This window comes from Sciurus carolinensis, chromosome 11, assembly GCF_902686445.1.
Source record: "Sciurus carolinensis chromosome 11, mSciCar1.2, whole genome shotgun sequence".
NCBI classification, from domain to species: Eukaryota; Metazoa; Chordata; class Mammalia; order Rodentia; family Sciuridae; genus Sciurus; species Sciurus carolinensis.
In genome coordinates this window covers 43,687,648-43,705,105 of record NC_062223.1, presented here as the reverse complement: position 1 = coordinate 43,705,105, position 17,458 = coordinate 43,687,648, and the positions used below count along the sequence as shown (strand labels likewise).

Here is a 17,458-nt window from a genome sequence, read left to right as displayed (position 1 = left end):
GAACATTCCAATGTCTAGTTTCTTTCTTCCTGGTGTTCCAGAGGCAGGGTAGTGGTGGTAAAAGCAGCAAAGTCCTTGCAGCCATTCCTGGAGGCTCAGTCTTGAATCTGAGGCCCTTCCCATAATTCTGTTGGTGCCCAATACCCTTCATGAAATCCCTTTCTACTTAAAATGCCTAGTGCATTTCTGTTTCCTGAATTAAACACTGATCAATACTCTTACAATACAGAGAGATTTACATCATCCCTCTGGGTAGTGGTTAGTACCTACCCACTTCCAAACAAGGCTGTATCCGCCCAGTCCCACTTTGCCAGACTTTTCTCCTTAACCTGCCTAGCCTGAGGTCCTGGAGCAGGTGAAAAGAGAAGCAGGAGATTCACAGGCTTTCTCGCAGCATCCCCGAGGGCTGTGGGTTCTAGGCTGCTGTTTCCTTTCTGGTAATTTCAACTAGCCATGGAGCATGCTAAGAGCTGGCCTACATTACTGGCCATTCTGGAAAATCCCTATAAAAACTCCCTTCTGCAATGGCCATGACTGTTATAACTCCAGGGTGAAAGAACCTGGAGGAGCAAGGCTGAGAATAACATGCTGCGCTTTCCTCAGGTCTCTCTGCTTTGTTCCTTCCTAAAGCAGAAGGCCATTTCCCACTTCTCGCCTCTGCCTGGGCCTGGTTGCTAGTCTCTCTGTGCCAGAGTGCAGGTGTCAGGACCAGAAAAGCCACCTTGCCCAGTTCTTCTGCCTGCCGGGTTTCTCTTTGGCTGGGTCTGATAAATCCAGAGTAGTGATTCTCAGATGGTTTTGGTTTCAGGACACTTTTTATACTCCTAAAAAATTATCAAGGACCTCAAAGAAATTTTATGTGTATAATTCTATTGATGCTATCAGAAATTAAAACTGAGATAATGTTAAAATGCATGAATACATAAACACATATCCCATTATTTGTCAGAATGATATCATCGTCATCGTCTGGAAACCCCTCTTCCCTACAATGAGAATGAAAATGCAAATAATATCTTATTTTTTTGTGGTACAGCAAAACCTAGGACCTAGGATTGAACCTAGGACCTTGCACATGCTAGACAAGTGCTCTACCTCTGAGCCATGTTTTATTTTGAAACAAGGTCTCACAAAGTTGCTAAGGTTGGCCTTAAACTTGCGATTCTCCTGCTTCAGCCTCCAGAGTGGCTGGGATTACAGGTGAGGGCCGGTACGCCTGGCTGTAAATATCTTCTTCGGAAAACAGGTTTGACACTGTGGACTCCTGGAAAGAGTCTCTGGAACCCTGGGACCACACTTGAATGATCTCAGCCTTAGAAGACCATGGCAGGTCCCTAAGACAACAGTGGAGTGGGCAGGCAGCAGTGGCTTGGGGCACAAGATCTGGTGAAAATGCTAGGGTGGCATGTGGTTTGCATGCACTCCTGGCACAGAGATCAAGGCTCCTAGTCCCCTTCTTTGACGCTTCCTCCCTGGGAGAAAGTTCTAGTTTCTTCAATACAACTGAATTTGGGCATACCATTACTCTTCTATTAAGGAAGTGGTGAGGTTAGTGGCTTCTAGGCTTTTTCAGTGATGAAAACCTCTCTGCTCTTGTTCCACTGATTCCACATGGAAGTAGCTGTACCTTCATGCAGAAATCAAATGCTTGGACTGTGGGGGGGAAACTACCTGGGCTGAAATATGGAGCATCCCCAATGAGTCAAATGGAATGATTCTGTGCAAGTCAGCTCGTCTCTCCCAGCCTCAGCTGCCCTGTGAGCAAAAGGGGTCTAAATCGGCGACTACCTCCCAACACGGCGGGAAGTGTTACTCAAAGTGCTGAGCTCAGCGTTTGGAGTGTGGTCGTTGCCTGCAAACCTTAACTATCATTGCTAGTTTAGTATCTGCTGATAGAGAGAACACATCATAGCAACCAAGGCCATCGGAATCTGGTTCTGTTAAATGCCTCGGCCCCAGCCCTCCCCGCGTCCAGCCAACCAGCCCGCCTCCTCCCTGACAGCGAGTATAAACATGCACACCAGCGGCAGCCTGCCCGCCTGCAGCCCGCCAGCGCTCGGCCGGCTCGTAAACCAGAGAAAACAAACTCGACCACTATGCTGGTGTGGGCTGCGGGCTTTCTGGCAGCACAGGCTCTCCGCCTTGGCAGCAAAGAAACAGAGACATGAGACCCAGGTGTCACTACTGCTCGGTTTCTTTTCATCTCTCCCCTGACATGAGTCTCATCAATGAGCCTGACGGTATCGATCTGAAGGTTTCACAAGGCCCCTCACTAGGGCCAAGGCTGCAAGAACCACTTGCCCCCCTTCAAAAAATGGAGGAGAATAAACTTCTTAAGGTCTTGGTTTTAAGAGGTCCCTGCAGCCTGGAAAAAAAAATAAACCCTGCCTGCTCCACAAATGTATGATTTATTGGGATTATAGTCCTATAAGCAGTGTCTTAACAACATGGAACAGGAAACGCCTCGGATTTCCAGCTTAATGCAGGCTCTGTTCTCTCTTGAGGTGGGCAGGGCCTCGGGGCAAGAGGCAGGTTGGCAGATGGGCAAAGGCTGGCAACTGAAGGCCAGGTAACTGAGCCCCAGGCAGCAGAATGCCTTGTGCCTCTGTCCCCAACTTAATGGGCTGAGTATCTACAGCCGGCAGGTTTGTCCCCCACTGCGCTTGAGAGGCACTGGACACAAGGGCTGATGTCTCGGCTGGCAAGGGCCGTGAGACCAGGCCAGTGCTCAGGCCTGGGAGGCCAGGGCCACCCCTGGTTCCACTTTCACCGCAACCCCGGGGTGCCGGCCTGGGCGGGGAGGCACATCACGCCTTGCTCCCTCGGGATTTCCCCATCAGCCTCTCAGCTCTGCCGCGCCCCTCCTGAAAGCATCCTCGGCGCCCAGGAAAGGATCAGCCAGAGAAGCACAGGTGACGATCAAGGGAGGGGGCCTCCCTGGCGCTCCCACCCTCAGACCTAAATTCCTCCACCGACCTTGCTCCACCTCCAGTGGGTGTTAGAGGCAGGCTTGGGGTTGAGCGGGGTCAGGTCCCCTCGAGCTCCCGGCTTCTCTCACATCTCTCTGTGAACCGTGCTGCTCCCACGCCCCTCCCCACCTTGCTGTCTGGGCTGGGTCTGGAGGTGGCAAGTAGCACTGCGAAGATGGCCCCATTTTCCTGATCAAGCGGCGGCTCCACCAACAGAGACTTCCCTGGGAAGGTTGGCGCTGGATCTGCGTGCTGGCCCCCAGGCCCTCTCCATGGCTTCCCTGAGATTTCCACAGAGCCACTGTGGCCCAAAAGCAAGCCAAAACATCCATGTAGAATAAAGCCAACATTGTCCCCACTGAAGTCAGATTCCACTCCCAGCACAAAGGAAGCAATTCTAGTCCGGCTCACATCTTGGACTAATTATTTTTCTAGAATTGCTGGGTAAACCAGAATGGTTTGGCTCAGCTTAGAGTCGGCATTGGGCACATTTCTCACTTCAGACCCCCAGGCTTGTCTCACCCTGCCTCTATCAGGCTGCTGGGCAGCTGATCTGTGACAGAAAATCTGCGTGGGGTCAGGTGACTTCTGCTTGAGGTGGGACTTTGGACTTTCTGTGGGGAAAATATACTTTTCTTATTAAAACTCATTGGGTACAGATTAGACATGCTTGATAAAACTTGCCCAGATACACGTATGATAATGTCTAGGTTTTTTCCCCTGCTGGAATTGAACCCAGAGCCCTGGGCATGCCAAGCACTTATTCTACCTTTGCCACATGCCTGACTGTATAGGGTTATTTATTTATTTTGGACAAGGTCTCACTAATGTGCAGGCTGGCTGTGAACTCCCGGGCTTGAGCGGTCCTCAGACTTCAGCCCCTCTAGTGACTGGGACTACAGGAATGCACCACCATACCTGGCTGGGTACACATATGGAGATCCATTTAGAACACACCTGAATCGCGATGGGCCGGGAGCCAGGGCCCTGCCTTTGTCCCACAAGGGGAGCCTGACTCCAGTGGGATGGAGGTCAACTGTGTGACAAATGGGGCATCCAGGAATAAGAGAAAACCACTCACGACTAACGCGTGCAGAGCATCAGGACGACCCTGGCCCTGTTTTACATCTATCGACCAGTTTACTCCTCATACCCGCTTTGTGAAGCAGGTACGATCGCAATGCCTACGTTCCATCTGGGGAAACCGAGGGCTAAAGAACTGAAGAGATTGGCCCCACATCACGCACCCAGGCAGCGTGCCTTGAGTCGGAGGCCCTGAATGGGACAAGCGTCAGTCCCTGGGCCCTGGTTCGCTTCCTCTTAGAGATGATGAGTTTCAGGCACAGTTACCTTATGTAGTAACTTAGGATGGCTGGACTTAGTCTTGAAAATTTTGGCTGGGGCACAAGTGCCCATACAACCATTCTTCTTAAACTTTTGGCACGGTACTCAATAAATCAGACATGTAACCCTTCATTATAAAACAGGTTTTGTGTGACACTGTTCTGCCCAACTGTGGGCTTGTTTAAAGTAGGCTGGGCTAAGCCAGGATCTTCGGGAAGTTAGGCGAATTAACCACGACACGGATTTGCCACTTAGAGTAGTTCCAGCGTGCAGTGGGTTTATCAGGATGTAGCCCATTGCCCACAGAGGAACACCCCGAATATGTCATCCACAGTGGACGGCTCCTCAGAGGGAGGAGGGGTGCCATCACCACTGGCACCAGGACCGCCAGGAATGAGTAGAACCACTATGCCAAGGCAGTGTTAGGTCACGTGGCTAAAGCGCCTTGGCCCCCAGGTCCCTCTGCCTGGCCCGTGCGGCCCTCAGGTAACAGCACCCCACTCTCTCCTCCAGCACTGCACCCTGCTGCCACGCAGGACCAACCCAATTTGTAACTCTTTCGTTTGTTTATGTGGGTTTTTGTCTGCTTCCTCCTCTAGACTAGAATTTTTCTGAGGGCAGAGGCGATTTTGCCTATGTGTGACTTCCCATCCCTCAGACGGGAGCCCATCAGGAACTCGATTTTGAATACATAATAAGGCCAGGCAGGTCTGCCATCCTGAGGACAGAGCCCTCTGGCTGCCAGCATGTGCTCGGGCTCTGTTCTTACTCCGGGGCTCTCTTGTGGAGGGGGAACTGCTTCAACTTTGGTTCCTGGAGGCTTGGGTTGCCTTGGGTATTGGCAAATGATTTTCTTCAGATAAAATGAAAATAATTCCCAGATAAAAAGGGAACTGTTTCACATGAGAGCTTCCCATTCAGGAACAAGTTCCTTGGGGAGCTGACAGCCCAGGGCTAAGGCAGTTTCTGGGAAGGTGGCTAGGATGATGAGATGGAGTTTTGCCAGGGAAGGAAAGAGGTAGATATGGTTGTGCTGATGTCCATGAGGGCTTGGGCCTTGGTGGAGGCTACACAGCCACCCTTCCCTGGTGACTGGGACTGACTCCGGGTGGGTACAATGGGCGAGATTCCAGTGCAGAGCGCATGCAGGCCACTTTCCCATGCAGAAGGCAAGGCCTTGCCTGCGCCTTGCAAGGTCCAGGCACCTGCCCCATGTCTCAGGCCAGAACTGCCCAGCGTGACGGCCTGGAGGGTGGGTGACTGGTCTAGCAGGCCAGGGTGTCACCACTTCCCACACACTGGATGCAGCAGAGTAACAGCAGGCCTCCTCTGCTTCCCTGGGAGGTGGCTCTCTTGGCTAATGGGTCATACCTCACCTACAGGGCCCCACTGCTGCCATAGGTCAAAGATCTACTTTCTTCCATGCTTGGGATCTGTGGTCACTAACTGGAAGCCAGAGAGCTGAGGGCCTCTAACCTGCTCAAACACTTTTCCCTCCCATGAACACTTGCCTCTGCCAACAAGGCAACCTTGGGAGAACCCTGGGCCTCACCTGTCCTGCTTTATTCATCCAGTGGACACCTGCTAGGCCATGGGACAGGGAGGGGGGTCTTTTGTACAAGTTCTAGAAAAGGGTAATTCTGTTCAAGTTCAGTTAAATGTAGTCTTATGGTCCCTCTGTCTGAGGCAGAAAGATGACCAATGTTACATGAAGAGTTTCTGGAAACTTCTGGGAGGAAGGCAAAGGCATATAGCTCTTGAGTGTGACAAGGATTTTATATGTAAGAAATTCTTAACTGGAAACTAGTGGCTTTGTTGATAGAGATGGGACACTGGGAATGGGGTGTGTATCAGGAGAAGAGACAAAGCAGACTCCCAGGGTGGGGCCTGACTCTATTTTCTGCACCCACATCCCAACTGCAGCCTTGGGTAAGGCCGCAGCATGGGCTTCTGAGCAGCACACTAACACTGCCAGGATCTGCTGAGGGCCTAGTACCTGCCAAGAAAGCACGAGGTCACTTACTGTATTATCTCAGATCCTTACAGCCACCCTGCAAGGGAGGCTTATTATTAGTATGTATTTTACAAAAGTGAAAACCAAGTCTCTGAGAGGTTTGCACACCTGACCAAGACTAGTCAGCTAGTCAATGGTGGCTTGTCTGGCCCTTAAAAAAACAAAATGAGTACCTTAGGATCTGTCAAGATACCAACCTGGAAATGCTGTGAACCCCACTCGCCAGCAGAGAACCGGAAGGAGGCATTACGGAGCACCTATACCTTGGGCCCATGTCACCAATCTGGTCAAACTTTGGCTTTTGAACTCACAGCCTCATTAGGCCCTGAAGTTGGCCTGGGACTGCCAAAGCTTCAGGGATGCACCCCAAGTTTAAGAAGGCTTAAGAGCTTTCTTCCAAACCTGCCAACAGTAAAGAGTGGGGCGGGCGAGTCACAGCTATCAGAGGTGGCTGTTGTTGGGGGAGGAGAGAACTCTGAATTGCTGCTTGGCAGGCAAGTAGGAGCAGGCCAGAAAGCAGCCCAGCCTAGCTCCTGACAGGCCTGAGTTCCCATCCTGCCCCCAACCTCAGGGGCTGAAAAATCTCCAGTTCAGCCTCAGAAGCTGCCTTAAGAAAGCAAAATCAATTCGCTTTAGAGCTGGGATTTCCCTGCACCGAAGGCGCTCTTAGAATCCTGGAGGACTGTAGACAAAGGGGATTGTTCCTGCCTGTGTTAGAAAAACACTCCAAAACCACGAAGCCCGAGCTGGCAGTTCCCAGTCTTCTTTTTTGTGAGGACTAGTGGGTACAACAATGGGACAGGAAGTTGTATGCAACGGGCAGCCCCCCGGGGGCCCTTGTCAGGCCGGCCAGGATCCTGTCTTGTCTTTGTGCTGTTATCTGGCACTGCCACTTTCTTTGTCTGCTCCAAATCCCTGGCTTGCTCCTTCTCTTATGCTGGGCAGATGCCCACACTCAGGCTGGCCACCCAGAGACAGCAAACTCAAATCTGATGGGAAAGAGGCCCCAAGTTGCTTGGGCACTAGATGCCCGGGGCACACCGGGTAGAGGAAGCTCCTGAGACTGAACCTCTCTGGGAGGGGAGGGATTTACCACTGTGGACAGCGTGAATAGCCTAATCAAACATTTTGCCTGAGCTCAGCTCTGCCTTTTCCCAGCTGTGACCTTGGGCATGCACTATACCCTCTGGGGCCTCAGTCTGCTCGTTCATAAGTGGGAATGGAAGCAGCTTCCCCTAAGAGCTGTGGTGTGGATCTGCTAGGAAGCTGTGTGAGTGCTTCACAGGCAGTAAAGCTTTGTCTCGAAGCCTCTAGTCCATGCAAAATAAACCAGATCATATCACTCCCGGGTGTGTGATGGCCGCCCATCATGCATAGCCAGCATGGTCAGACCAGCAAGCAGGCACCAGGGACATGATACACTATCAACTATAGAGAGTGCCTGACACTCAGTCTGCTTGGTGTTTGATCCTATGGCAGGGGAAATCCAGGTTGTATAGTTCTTTGAAATCCTTGGGTAGTGGGTTATGATGAATCTAATTTATAGAAATCTTTGTTCAAATCAATCTCTTGGGGACATCTGGTCTACCTCTCCCCATCCTCACCAGGTTCCTGGGCTACCATCTGAACTGAGTTAAGATGAACATAAGGGCAGAGACTGAGAAGGGAGGTGTATAGGTAAGGGAGAGAAAACGTGCATTCTGAGTAGATACAACTTTTAAATGTTTTTGGATTATTTGTGCATTAAACACGATTTAGCTATTTTAGTCCTTCTATAAGTTTGCAATAATAGTAATGATACTGATGTTAGTAGGTACCATATATGGGGAGCTTATTCTGTGACAAGCCCTTTTTCATGTATTACCTCATTTGATCCCCACAAAATCCTTTGGAAGTAGGTCAAGTCATTTTCTGCTTCAAGCTGAGGAAATGGTAGCTTGGGAAATTAAATAACTTGCCCAAAGTCACATAACTAGTAAATGGCAGAGCAGAGACCCCATATTATAGCCTGACTCTAAGGAGCTGAACCATGAAGCTCTACTGCCTATTTTGTGAACCAAACAAAATATTTAACTGCCTATTATATGCCAGGGACTGTTCTATGTGCTGAGGACCTCAGGAACAAGGCGGATCTGTGACCTTTTCATTCTAGGGGTGGGGGAGGGAGAGACAAGTAAACAATTACTTAAGCAAGGCAATTTCAGAGAGAAAACAAGAGGGTAAGGTGATGTGGGACAGCTGGGGTAGGTGGGGTGGCTCCCTGGGTGCACTGCACACTACCAACAAGACACTTTGGAAGTTACTGGATGTGCCAGCCCGGGGAACACATGGAAGCAAGTTCTTAACTCACCCAATAGCTATTATTTCATTTACTTCCATTTTGGGTAAACAGATGGAAATTTAATGCACAGAAAGGGGGAGAGGAAGAGAAAAAAGAGCTTAACATTGCAAATCTGCTTGAAACGGTATTTAGGGGAATCACAAGTCAGTAGCATAAAGCCACCACTGCTATCATCTCTATTATTTGATAAGAAAACACTTTCGCAAGCTGAGCAAAAGATTAACGAGCGTGCTTCTTCAGACTGAACGCACAGCCTATCGGTGGGTGCCTCTGATTTATGTAAAAAGCTCTTCAAGGGGAACATTCCCCCTTGTGCATCTGGAAGGGAACAAAGGGGTGCCTGTCCTCACTGTGGGGTCTCACTTGTGTCAGGGACACTTGCCTAGAACTTGGGGTTCCACCAGAGGAAGCAGACTTGGATCTCCACTTTAATGGGGAAAAAAAAATGAAGGCTGACTTAATCAGATCAAGAGTCAGAGGAGGAGGGGCTGGACTTGAACCTCAGATCCAGCACTGTGCGGATGCGCTGCTCCACTGGAAACCTCTGACCTGCAGCCTGACCTTGAACCATTTGCTCAACAACAATCAGCGCTGGCCTGGGGAAAGAACTACCTGAGATTTTTGGTTTTTGTTTTGTTTTGTTTTTGTGGTGGTGGGGAGTGGACCCAGGAGCGCTCTACCACTAAGTTTCATCCCCAGTCCTTTTTATTTATTTTGAAACAGGGTTTCACTAAGTTGCCCAGGCTGACCTTGAACTTGCCATCTTCCTGCCTCAGCCTCCCGAGGAGAGTTGCTGGGATTACAGGCGTGCACCACTGCACCCGGTTAAGTTTTATGTTTCTGAAGTGTGGATCCACTTCTGTCATGAAATATGTGCTTTGAAATACTAGAAGTCCTTCTGTGGCTTTTGCTGCTGAAGTTGCCCCACCTGTCTGAATCTCCTTTAGCTGTCCCTTAAGGCCCAGGGAACCTGCTCTGATACCCTTCCCCCAACTATTCCCAAAAGACCCTCTAGAATGTGGTGGTGATGAAGATGATGACCACAGAGACAGACTGTACCAGACACTCTTCTAAGAGCTTTATGTGTATTAACAATGAACACCACCCCACCCTGCTGAAGCTGGCACAACTGTTCCCATACTAAGAAGCCACTGGGGCTCAAGGGCCTAAATGACATGCAGGAGGCATCCAGTTCACAAGTGGCTGTGCTGGGATTTGGATCCAGCAGACTGAGGGCCAATCTAATAATGCTCTGTCCTGCAACTGAGCTTCCTCTTACACTGGCTGTGGCTTTTGCTCCTTTTTTTTTTTGGTGCTGGGGATTGAGCCCATGGCCCTGTGTGTGCGAGGCAAGCACTCTACTGACTGAGCTATATCCCCAGCCCCTCACTTTTTATTTCTGCCTTGTTTTTGTCCCCCTCATTAGGCTGCAAACTCAAACATTTAAGTCATTCTTTAAAATTCTCTTTTATCCCTTCTCCACTGATCAACAGAAGTACAGGAGAAATATGAGTTAATAAGTAAAGCACTTCCAACATGTCTGTCCTTAATGTGTGCTCTCTAATGGTGGCTGTGACTAGCTGTTGTCATGGTGCTTGTAATAGTGGTAATGCTATTCCTAGTTGTATTATTAATCATCATTAGTGGCAGTGGTTATATTAGTAGTCCTACTGTAGTAGTATGAAGAATTGAAGTAGCAGTCTTACTGACCCAGATGTCACCTGAAAACCACATTTTCAGAACTGCCACACTGAGCTACATATCTCTGGATGCTTGATATCGGACACACTTTACAAAGCAGATCTGTGGCGAAAAGATGAACTTTTTAACCTGAGTTCCGATTGGAACAAAACCCACATTTTAAAGTGAGGTATATAGCAAAATTTGGGCAGTGAATGGATAGCTGATGTTCATAAGAACTGTTCTCTATTTGAGGTCTGAAAATGGTTCTGACCTTTTAGTGAAACATATTGAAATATTTACAAAGGACATGATTTCTGGTGTTGTTTCTGGGTGTCTGCTATCCAGGCACCATTTCCTGGCTAGTTGGTAATATTAAGCATTATTATTAATTTTGTGCAGGTGTGACAAGGGGGTGACAATGGTGCCATGGTTGTATTTTTTAAACCTTATCTTTTAAAAATACAAACTAAAATATTTATAGATAAAATAGAATGTTAGAATACACTGCAAAGTAACCTAAGGAATGGGAAATGGTTGAATGAGATTATCTATGAGTTGATAATTGTTCAAAGGGGGTGACAGCAGTCACATAGGTGTCTATTATACTACTTTATCTAGTATATGTGTGAAATTTTCATAATAAAAAGTTTAAAAATAAATGAAGAAAGCCTGTTCTGAATGTCGAACGGGTCATCCAAATGTATTTATGATCATTTTAATAATGAGGAGGAAGATGGTGGCCACCATTTAATCAGCCCTTTCTAACGTGTCAGGCACTGTACAGCCTCATTTAGCCAAAGTAGCCAGAAAGCACTATTTCGCTGATGAGGACACAGAGGCCCAGAAAGGCAAGCTGACTGTCAAGCTGCTAGAAGACAGCACACCTAGAATCACCCAAGGGGCCTGTGGAAGCTTCCATTGTTGGCCAGCCTCAGAAGCCACAGGTGTGGGCTTCAGGTGGGGTGGTGGAACCTGAGAGGGCTGACACCTACATTGGCTCCAGGTCTTCCAAACTCTGTCCACAACTTGCTGGAACCTTCTTGACCAGCATGACGTGGAACAAGGTAGCTGAGAGCTGGACCAGACACATACCTGGACTAAGATCTCGACTTCTGAGTGGGCCCCAGAAGCCTCAGCAAAAAGAACTCTGTGAGAAATGGGAACTCTGATTAGTATTGGAGCAGCTTCATGTCCCTCCTGAAGCTGCCTGGTGGTGCGGGACCACATCGCACTGCCCTGGGCTGCGTGTCTGGATGGGTCTTGGTGGGGCCTCTCCCTATAGCACCCAGGCACACAGTGGGAGAAGCTTCCGGACCCTCTGCTGCTTCCTTTCCAGAAAGGCTCACAGTCTGAGAAGAGGGAAGAGGGGGGAATGAAAACCAGTAATCGGAAACAGCTGGATTAAGGGGGTGGGACCTTCTTGGCCACAAGCTCAGACCTCTCCTCACTTTGGTCCCCAAAGCCCTGCCTCTCTGGAGCTTCATTCTTGGCCACACTGCCTCTTGCCTCTCCTGGGTCCCTGCATGCGTGGCTCCCTCTGCTTAACATAGCCCATGCTAATGAGCACAAGAATGAATTCATAGCAAACACTGTCCCAGGACAGTTCTGAAGGTATGCTCACTCGCCCCTCTCACCTCAAGGGTGATAACTGTCCACAGAACCTGGGCCTTGATGACGTTAGTGACGGGATGGAGGTTCTACAGAGCAGCACGGTACGGCTCGAAGGCTGGCCTTGAAACAGCAGCTCCTCCTCGGGGCTATTCCAGCTGGCCAAGGAGTCATGACACCGGATACTTCTAGGCTCCATCCCAGCCTGGACTCCCCCAGCTTATGTCCTGGACACTGGCAGGCCCCAAGCCTCCCTCCCTAGAGGGTCACCATGCAGGACTGGGACAGGCTGGGGCTTAAGCTAATGGCCACTCCTCTTGCCTGTCACTCCTCCAGCGCCCCGGGCTCTGAAGCAGAGGACCAGTTCACCTCCCATGTACTTCATCCCTGTACCTCTAACCATGTCTCTCTCTCTCTTCTTGCTGCTCAATGACACTGTTTGCCAGGTAGTTTTAGGGTATCCTGCTTTTAGTACTAAAATCAGAAAAATTTGAGTTTTTCTCCCTAATGGTGATTCCAATTTTCTATGAGTCTAATACTCATTTGAAATGATTCATGGAAAAATACCTTTGCAAGCAGTTGACTTGTGCCACAGGCCGTGTGGTTTTAGATAATTCGGCATCTAAACGCACGCACATGTCCATTACCAGGAGTGCTCAGCTGCGACACCACATGTAGTTAAGCCACAGAGAAGGCTGATGCTGCTGTCAGAGCGCTGGGGCTGAGAACTCCTGGGGAAAGCCAGAAGCTACTCTCCAAAGGGACAGTGCCACTGCACAGCCTCAAGGTCAAGCAGCCCAGCCCAAGGCAGCAGGCCTGGGGAGAGCTCTTGTCTTCTTCTCCCAGCCATCTTTGCTTGGGCGGGTGTCCGGGAACCTCTGCTCCTCCCCAGATATCTGCCTTGCCCTCTCTCCCTCCCAGCCAACCCCTATGACCACAAGGCTGTTGCTTCAAAGCAGAAACAGCTGGAGCACGGAGCCTGTGCCCTGGCTCCGCCTCCCACTGGATGCTCCTTTCAGAATGCCTGGAGTTCCCTGCAGCTCTAGTCCTGTGTCAGGCCCGAGTGACCTTTGCAGCCTTGCATTCACCTTCCAGACATCATAATGACATTGGTAATAACAGGGTAGCACCATTTACCGGGAATATATACCATGCACACATACCAGGCCAAAGTTGCTTTACATTTCTCCCAGTGACAGGTGGTACGGTGCAGGTTATGAGAAGCACAGTCTGCGTGGCCTTTGTTAGTTACTGAGTCTCTCCATGCCTCCATCTACTCGTCTGTAAAACGGGGCTATGAAGAGCACCTCTTTTCTGGTAGTGCGTACACCTGCTGGGTGCTCCATGCAGTGCTAGCACCTGGTAAGGCCCCACTAACACTGCCTGCCTCTGGGCAACCCTCCCACCTGCCTCCTCACCCCTCCCATATTTATGGCTGAGGAAATGAGGACAGGGAAGCTTGGAACCTTGCATAAAGGTCTTAGGTCCCTGAATGCCAGAGCTATTGTTTGTGCCAGGCCACTGGACTCCAGGGCCACTGCACTCCCAGCTTCTGGTGTTGCTGTCTGTCCACAGGCTTGCCACTACTTTTCCAGTGGCTATTTTCAATGAACCACAAAACAGGAATTGACCTTAGCTCCTGTGCCTTCTCTGACTGAGGGGACCCTGGAGAGGTAGGTCTGGCTGTGGAGCAGACTCCAAGACCATGGGCAGCTGGGGCAAGGTCTCAGGCCACCTTGCTCCAGACGGCCTCAGCTGGGCCCTACTGTGTGGCGAAATCTATGCAGATGGGGCTTCCTACGCCGAGTGCCATTCCTGCCATCTGGACCATCAAGCACACAACTTCCGGATGTATCTGGTCTTGAATGGCCCTGTAGTGGCCTCCAGGTGAGACTCATGCCAACACATATGAGATGTGGGGCAAGTCATCTAAAAAGCATAGCCTCTAGGAAGAAGATTAAACAGGTAGCCCTCCTAGTGGACCAATTAGAAAAGATGTCCTCAGGCCGACACATCCTCCTGGGTCCCCTACCTGAGCCCCTCACGGGGCCACCCTTGTGCAGTAAACAGACTGTTTGTTCTTAGTGGTCCTGTCCTCAGCTGGGAAAGGGCCTGTGGAGACAGCAGACTTGGATGCTGAGGGTATTTAGCCACAAATCTGATGGGGACCAAAGAAAGGCCAGGCCCCAGTGTTCTGATCTGTAAAATGAGTTCATGGAGCAAAATGTGCCCAAGATCCCTAACGAAAATGATGACCAGTGTGACATCATCAACCAAAGAGGTGACAGTACCAATGACAGAGCCAGTTGCCCGTCAGCTACTGTCCTAGGTACTTTTTCTTAAGGCACTAGCTCATTCAATTCTCAAGCAGAGAAGAATATCTCATTTTATTATTTTTTTTTTGTGGTAATGGGGATGGAACCCAGTGCCTCAGATGCCTCTGAGCTGCATCCTCACCCTGTTTTAAAATTTATTTTGAAACAGAGTCTTGGTAAGTTGCCCAGACTTGAACTTGTGATCCTCTTGCTTCAGCTTCCCAAGTAACTAAAGATTACAAGCACGTGCCACCAAGCTGGGAGGAATATTTTGTTTTTAAAGGGGCAACTGAGTTTCGGAGAGTCCAGGTAGTGGGTGCGAGAGCTGGCGCACATAACGCCGAGGCTAAAGCCCACGTTCTGAGCCTTACTACCCCGCGCTGCATCTACCCTGGGTAATAAAAAAAAATCCCACTGCACACCAGCCAGCCCCTCAGCCATCTAAACTCCCGGCCACCTCCTCACACTCAGGTGCCCTGCTCCAGGGCCCTTCTGGAGTCAGCTGTCAGTCAGTCGGTCAACGCACATTTGTAAACACATCCTACTAGGAGCTCCATCCAAGGACAATCCCTACCGTTCATTGTTCAGGGTCATTCTTGGGGGATCCAGGTTGGGATTCTCCATAGACTCCATCTGTGGACACCGCAGGAAGTAGTAGAGTGTGTGGAGGGCATCCGGGGACCAGGTGATGGGCTGTGGCGGCTGGCGGGCCTGGCGGGCGGGGCTGGTGCCTGGACACAGGGGGTGGCGCCCCTGCATGTGGTGCATGGCTCGAGAGACCAGGTCACCTGAGGAGGGGCGGGGGAGAAACCAAAGACAAAGTGAGTTCCCACCCCACGTTCTCCCAGGGATGCTTGTAGCTAAAGAGAACCAGCTCCCTTCCCTTCGTGCATAATTACTGTTTACCCCAGAGTCAACAGGCGGAGGTGGAAACTGTCACCTAGATGCACAATAGCAATTTAGTTTCCCTTTCATTTCCAGTCTTGCCCTAACAGTTAAACACTTGGCAGGGCTGTCTCCTCCAGAACTTATGCTAATGTGGTTTCTTTTTCAACATCCCCACTCTCTCCAGCACCCCAGGGCCTTTACCTGGTTCTTTGACCAAGGGAATCTCACTGGGTCTCTCCTCCTAGCCTCAAACAGTGACAAGCTCTGGGGAAATTCTCTCCTGCACTGTCATGTGCAAAGTCCCAGGACTTCAGAGCAGAGAGGTCTTTAGAACCTTGATCACCTCAATACCAATGGCCACCATCATCTGTTAAGTGCCCACTTAACAAGGGTTTGTGTGCCAAGGGTGCAGTTCCCTAGAAATATGATTCAATACTTATGATACTAGGGGGGGGTCAAGTGTTATTCCCATTTTACAGATGAAGAAATTGAGGCTTATTTGATGAAAAAACATTCCCTGACCCCATGCATTCTCCTGGTCACAGGGAAGCTAAGGTGCACATAGGTTGGGTTTAGCTGTGGTCATGTGGCTAAAGATCAGAAGAGCCTACATTTGAATCTAGGCCTGTTTGACTCCAAAGTCCATGAACTTCACTGTGAACTGGGCTGCAGCATGCTCTCTTGGAGTCTGTGGGGTCCTAGGCCCCCATATCCTGTGTTGCTTCTGTCCAAGTCCAATCTTTTCAACATCCCACCAGCCCTGGACAGGAAATGTCCCATCATTGTTTGAGGTCACAATGCTGAGAAAGGATGAGCTGAAATAGCCCCAGACACCTGCAGGCACCTCTGTTCTTTGAAAAGTGGCGCCACTGCATTCTCCTTAGGCCTGAGAACTCTGGGGGCTTCCCTTACAGGTCATCGTGTCCTGCTTCCAGGGTGGTTCCTCACAGACCCTTCCACAGGAAGTCCTGGGACCTGGCTTACCCTAAGGAGGCAGTCATGAACAGGTTGTAATTTGACCAGTGGATTTTCTTTAAATGTAAAGCAGAGTCAATCCATTCATTTTATCCAATTAATCTTCATTATGTAGCTCTAGGAGTCTGGCGCTGCTTCGTAGTGTCCCTGGAGCCCTGCACACTATCCCAGGGTCTCCTGTACATGAGGTGCTCAGGAAACATTTGGAGGGTGAACAAAGAGAGCCTTGTGCATGCATCTCATTTGTAAAGACAACTCTGGTATGGCCTGACTTAAGCTTATTTACTGCCAAATTTTCCCAGGACGAGCACGGGGATGAAGTCTGGCTTCCAGGTATGAATGACACTCCTGGAATTAGAGCTCTCTCCAGAGTCCTCCTTGTTCCCAACTTCCCCCTGCCTCCAGGTCTCCACTCTCCCCAAACTGCTCATCCCACAGTTGTAGTTAGCTGCTGGGGTGCCCTGGTAAACCCCAGGACTGAGACAGCTGGGGGCAGTGAGGTGCTGACAGCCAGCTTGTGTCCAGAGACTGACTGCATGGGTTCAGTCAGGACTCCAGCATTGGGAATTTGGGAAAGTTCTTTCGATGCTTCTAATGTCCATTCAGGTTTGAAAGTCATCAGGAAAACTGATCAGAGCCTAGATCCCAGAGTCAGATAGGTGTGGCTTCAAATCAGGGCTCTGCTCCTCCCAGTCGTGTGCCCTAGTGTAATTATCAGAGCCTCAGTTTCCTCAGCAAAATGGAAATGACAATACCTATCTGCCAATTTCTAGGATTCAAAGAAATAATAAACCAAGCGCTTTACAACGCATTTGGCACAGAGTAAGTACTTGGTAAGGATGAATATCACACTAATATTATTCATTATTAATTGTTGTTATTCCTCCATCCTATAGTTACCTCCTGAGGAGCTCTTTCTTCCAGGATCACTGCCTGTGGTCAAACCCTGTCCCTCGTTTCCCAGGACGGGAGGAGTCTGAGCCCTGACATGCTAGATCCCAGCCCTGCCTTCAGGCTCCTGGGTGGCAGAAACCAGCATTGCAACCAGCAGGCCACTGGCCTCCCACAGCCAGTTGCACAGCTAAGCTGAAACCTGGCTCCTGTTTCTCCAGGTCTAAATGTCATAACATTTGGCAGGACCACAGGATCATAAGAAGGAGAAATCAAAGAGTCTGCGATACCATCAAAGAGACACGCTGTTGAAAAATCATTCCAAAGGCTCGACAAGATAGAAGTCATTATCATTAATTATGTTTATTGTTGTTTTATTGTTATTGGTGGAGAACCCTTTGGCAGCACATTTCTAGCTAGAATGCCAGAA

The 17,458-nt window shown here is 49.7% G+C and overlaps 1 protein-coding gene across 2 annotated transcripts in view; it reads right to left on the bottom strand.

Annotated features, from left to right (window-relative positions):
• The window catches only part of Abtb2 (ankyrin repeat and BTB domain containing 2), a 162,031-nt gene that overhangs the window by 20,459 nt on the left and 124,114 nt on the right, over positions 1-17,458 (bottom strand). For both annotated transcript variants that reach the window (XM_047518268.1, XM_047518269.1), the window contains exon 3: positions 14,849-15,062. In XM_047518268.1, the coding sequence (XP_047374224.1) occupies positions 14,849-15,062 (214 nt within the window). The remainder of the gene's footprint in view (positions 1-14,848; positions 15,063-17,458) is intronic.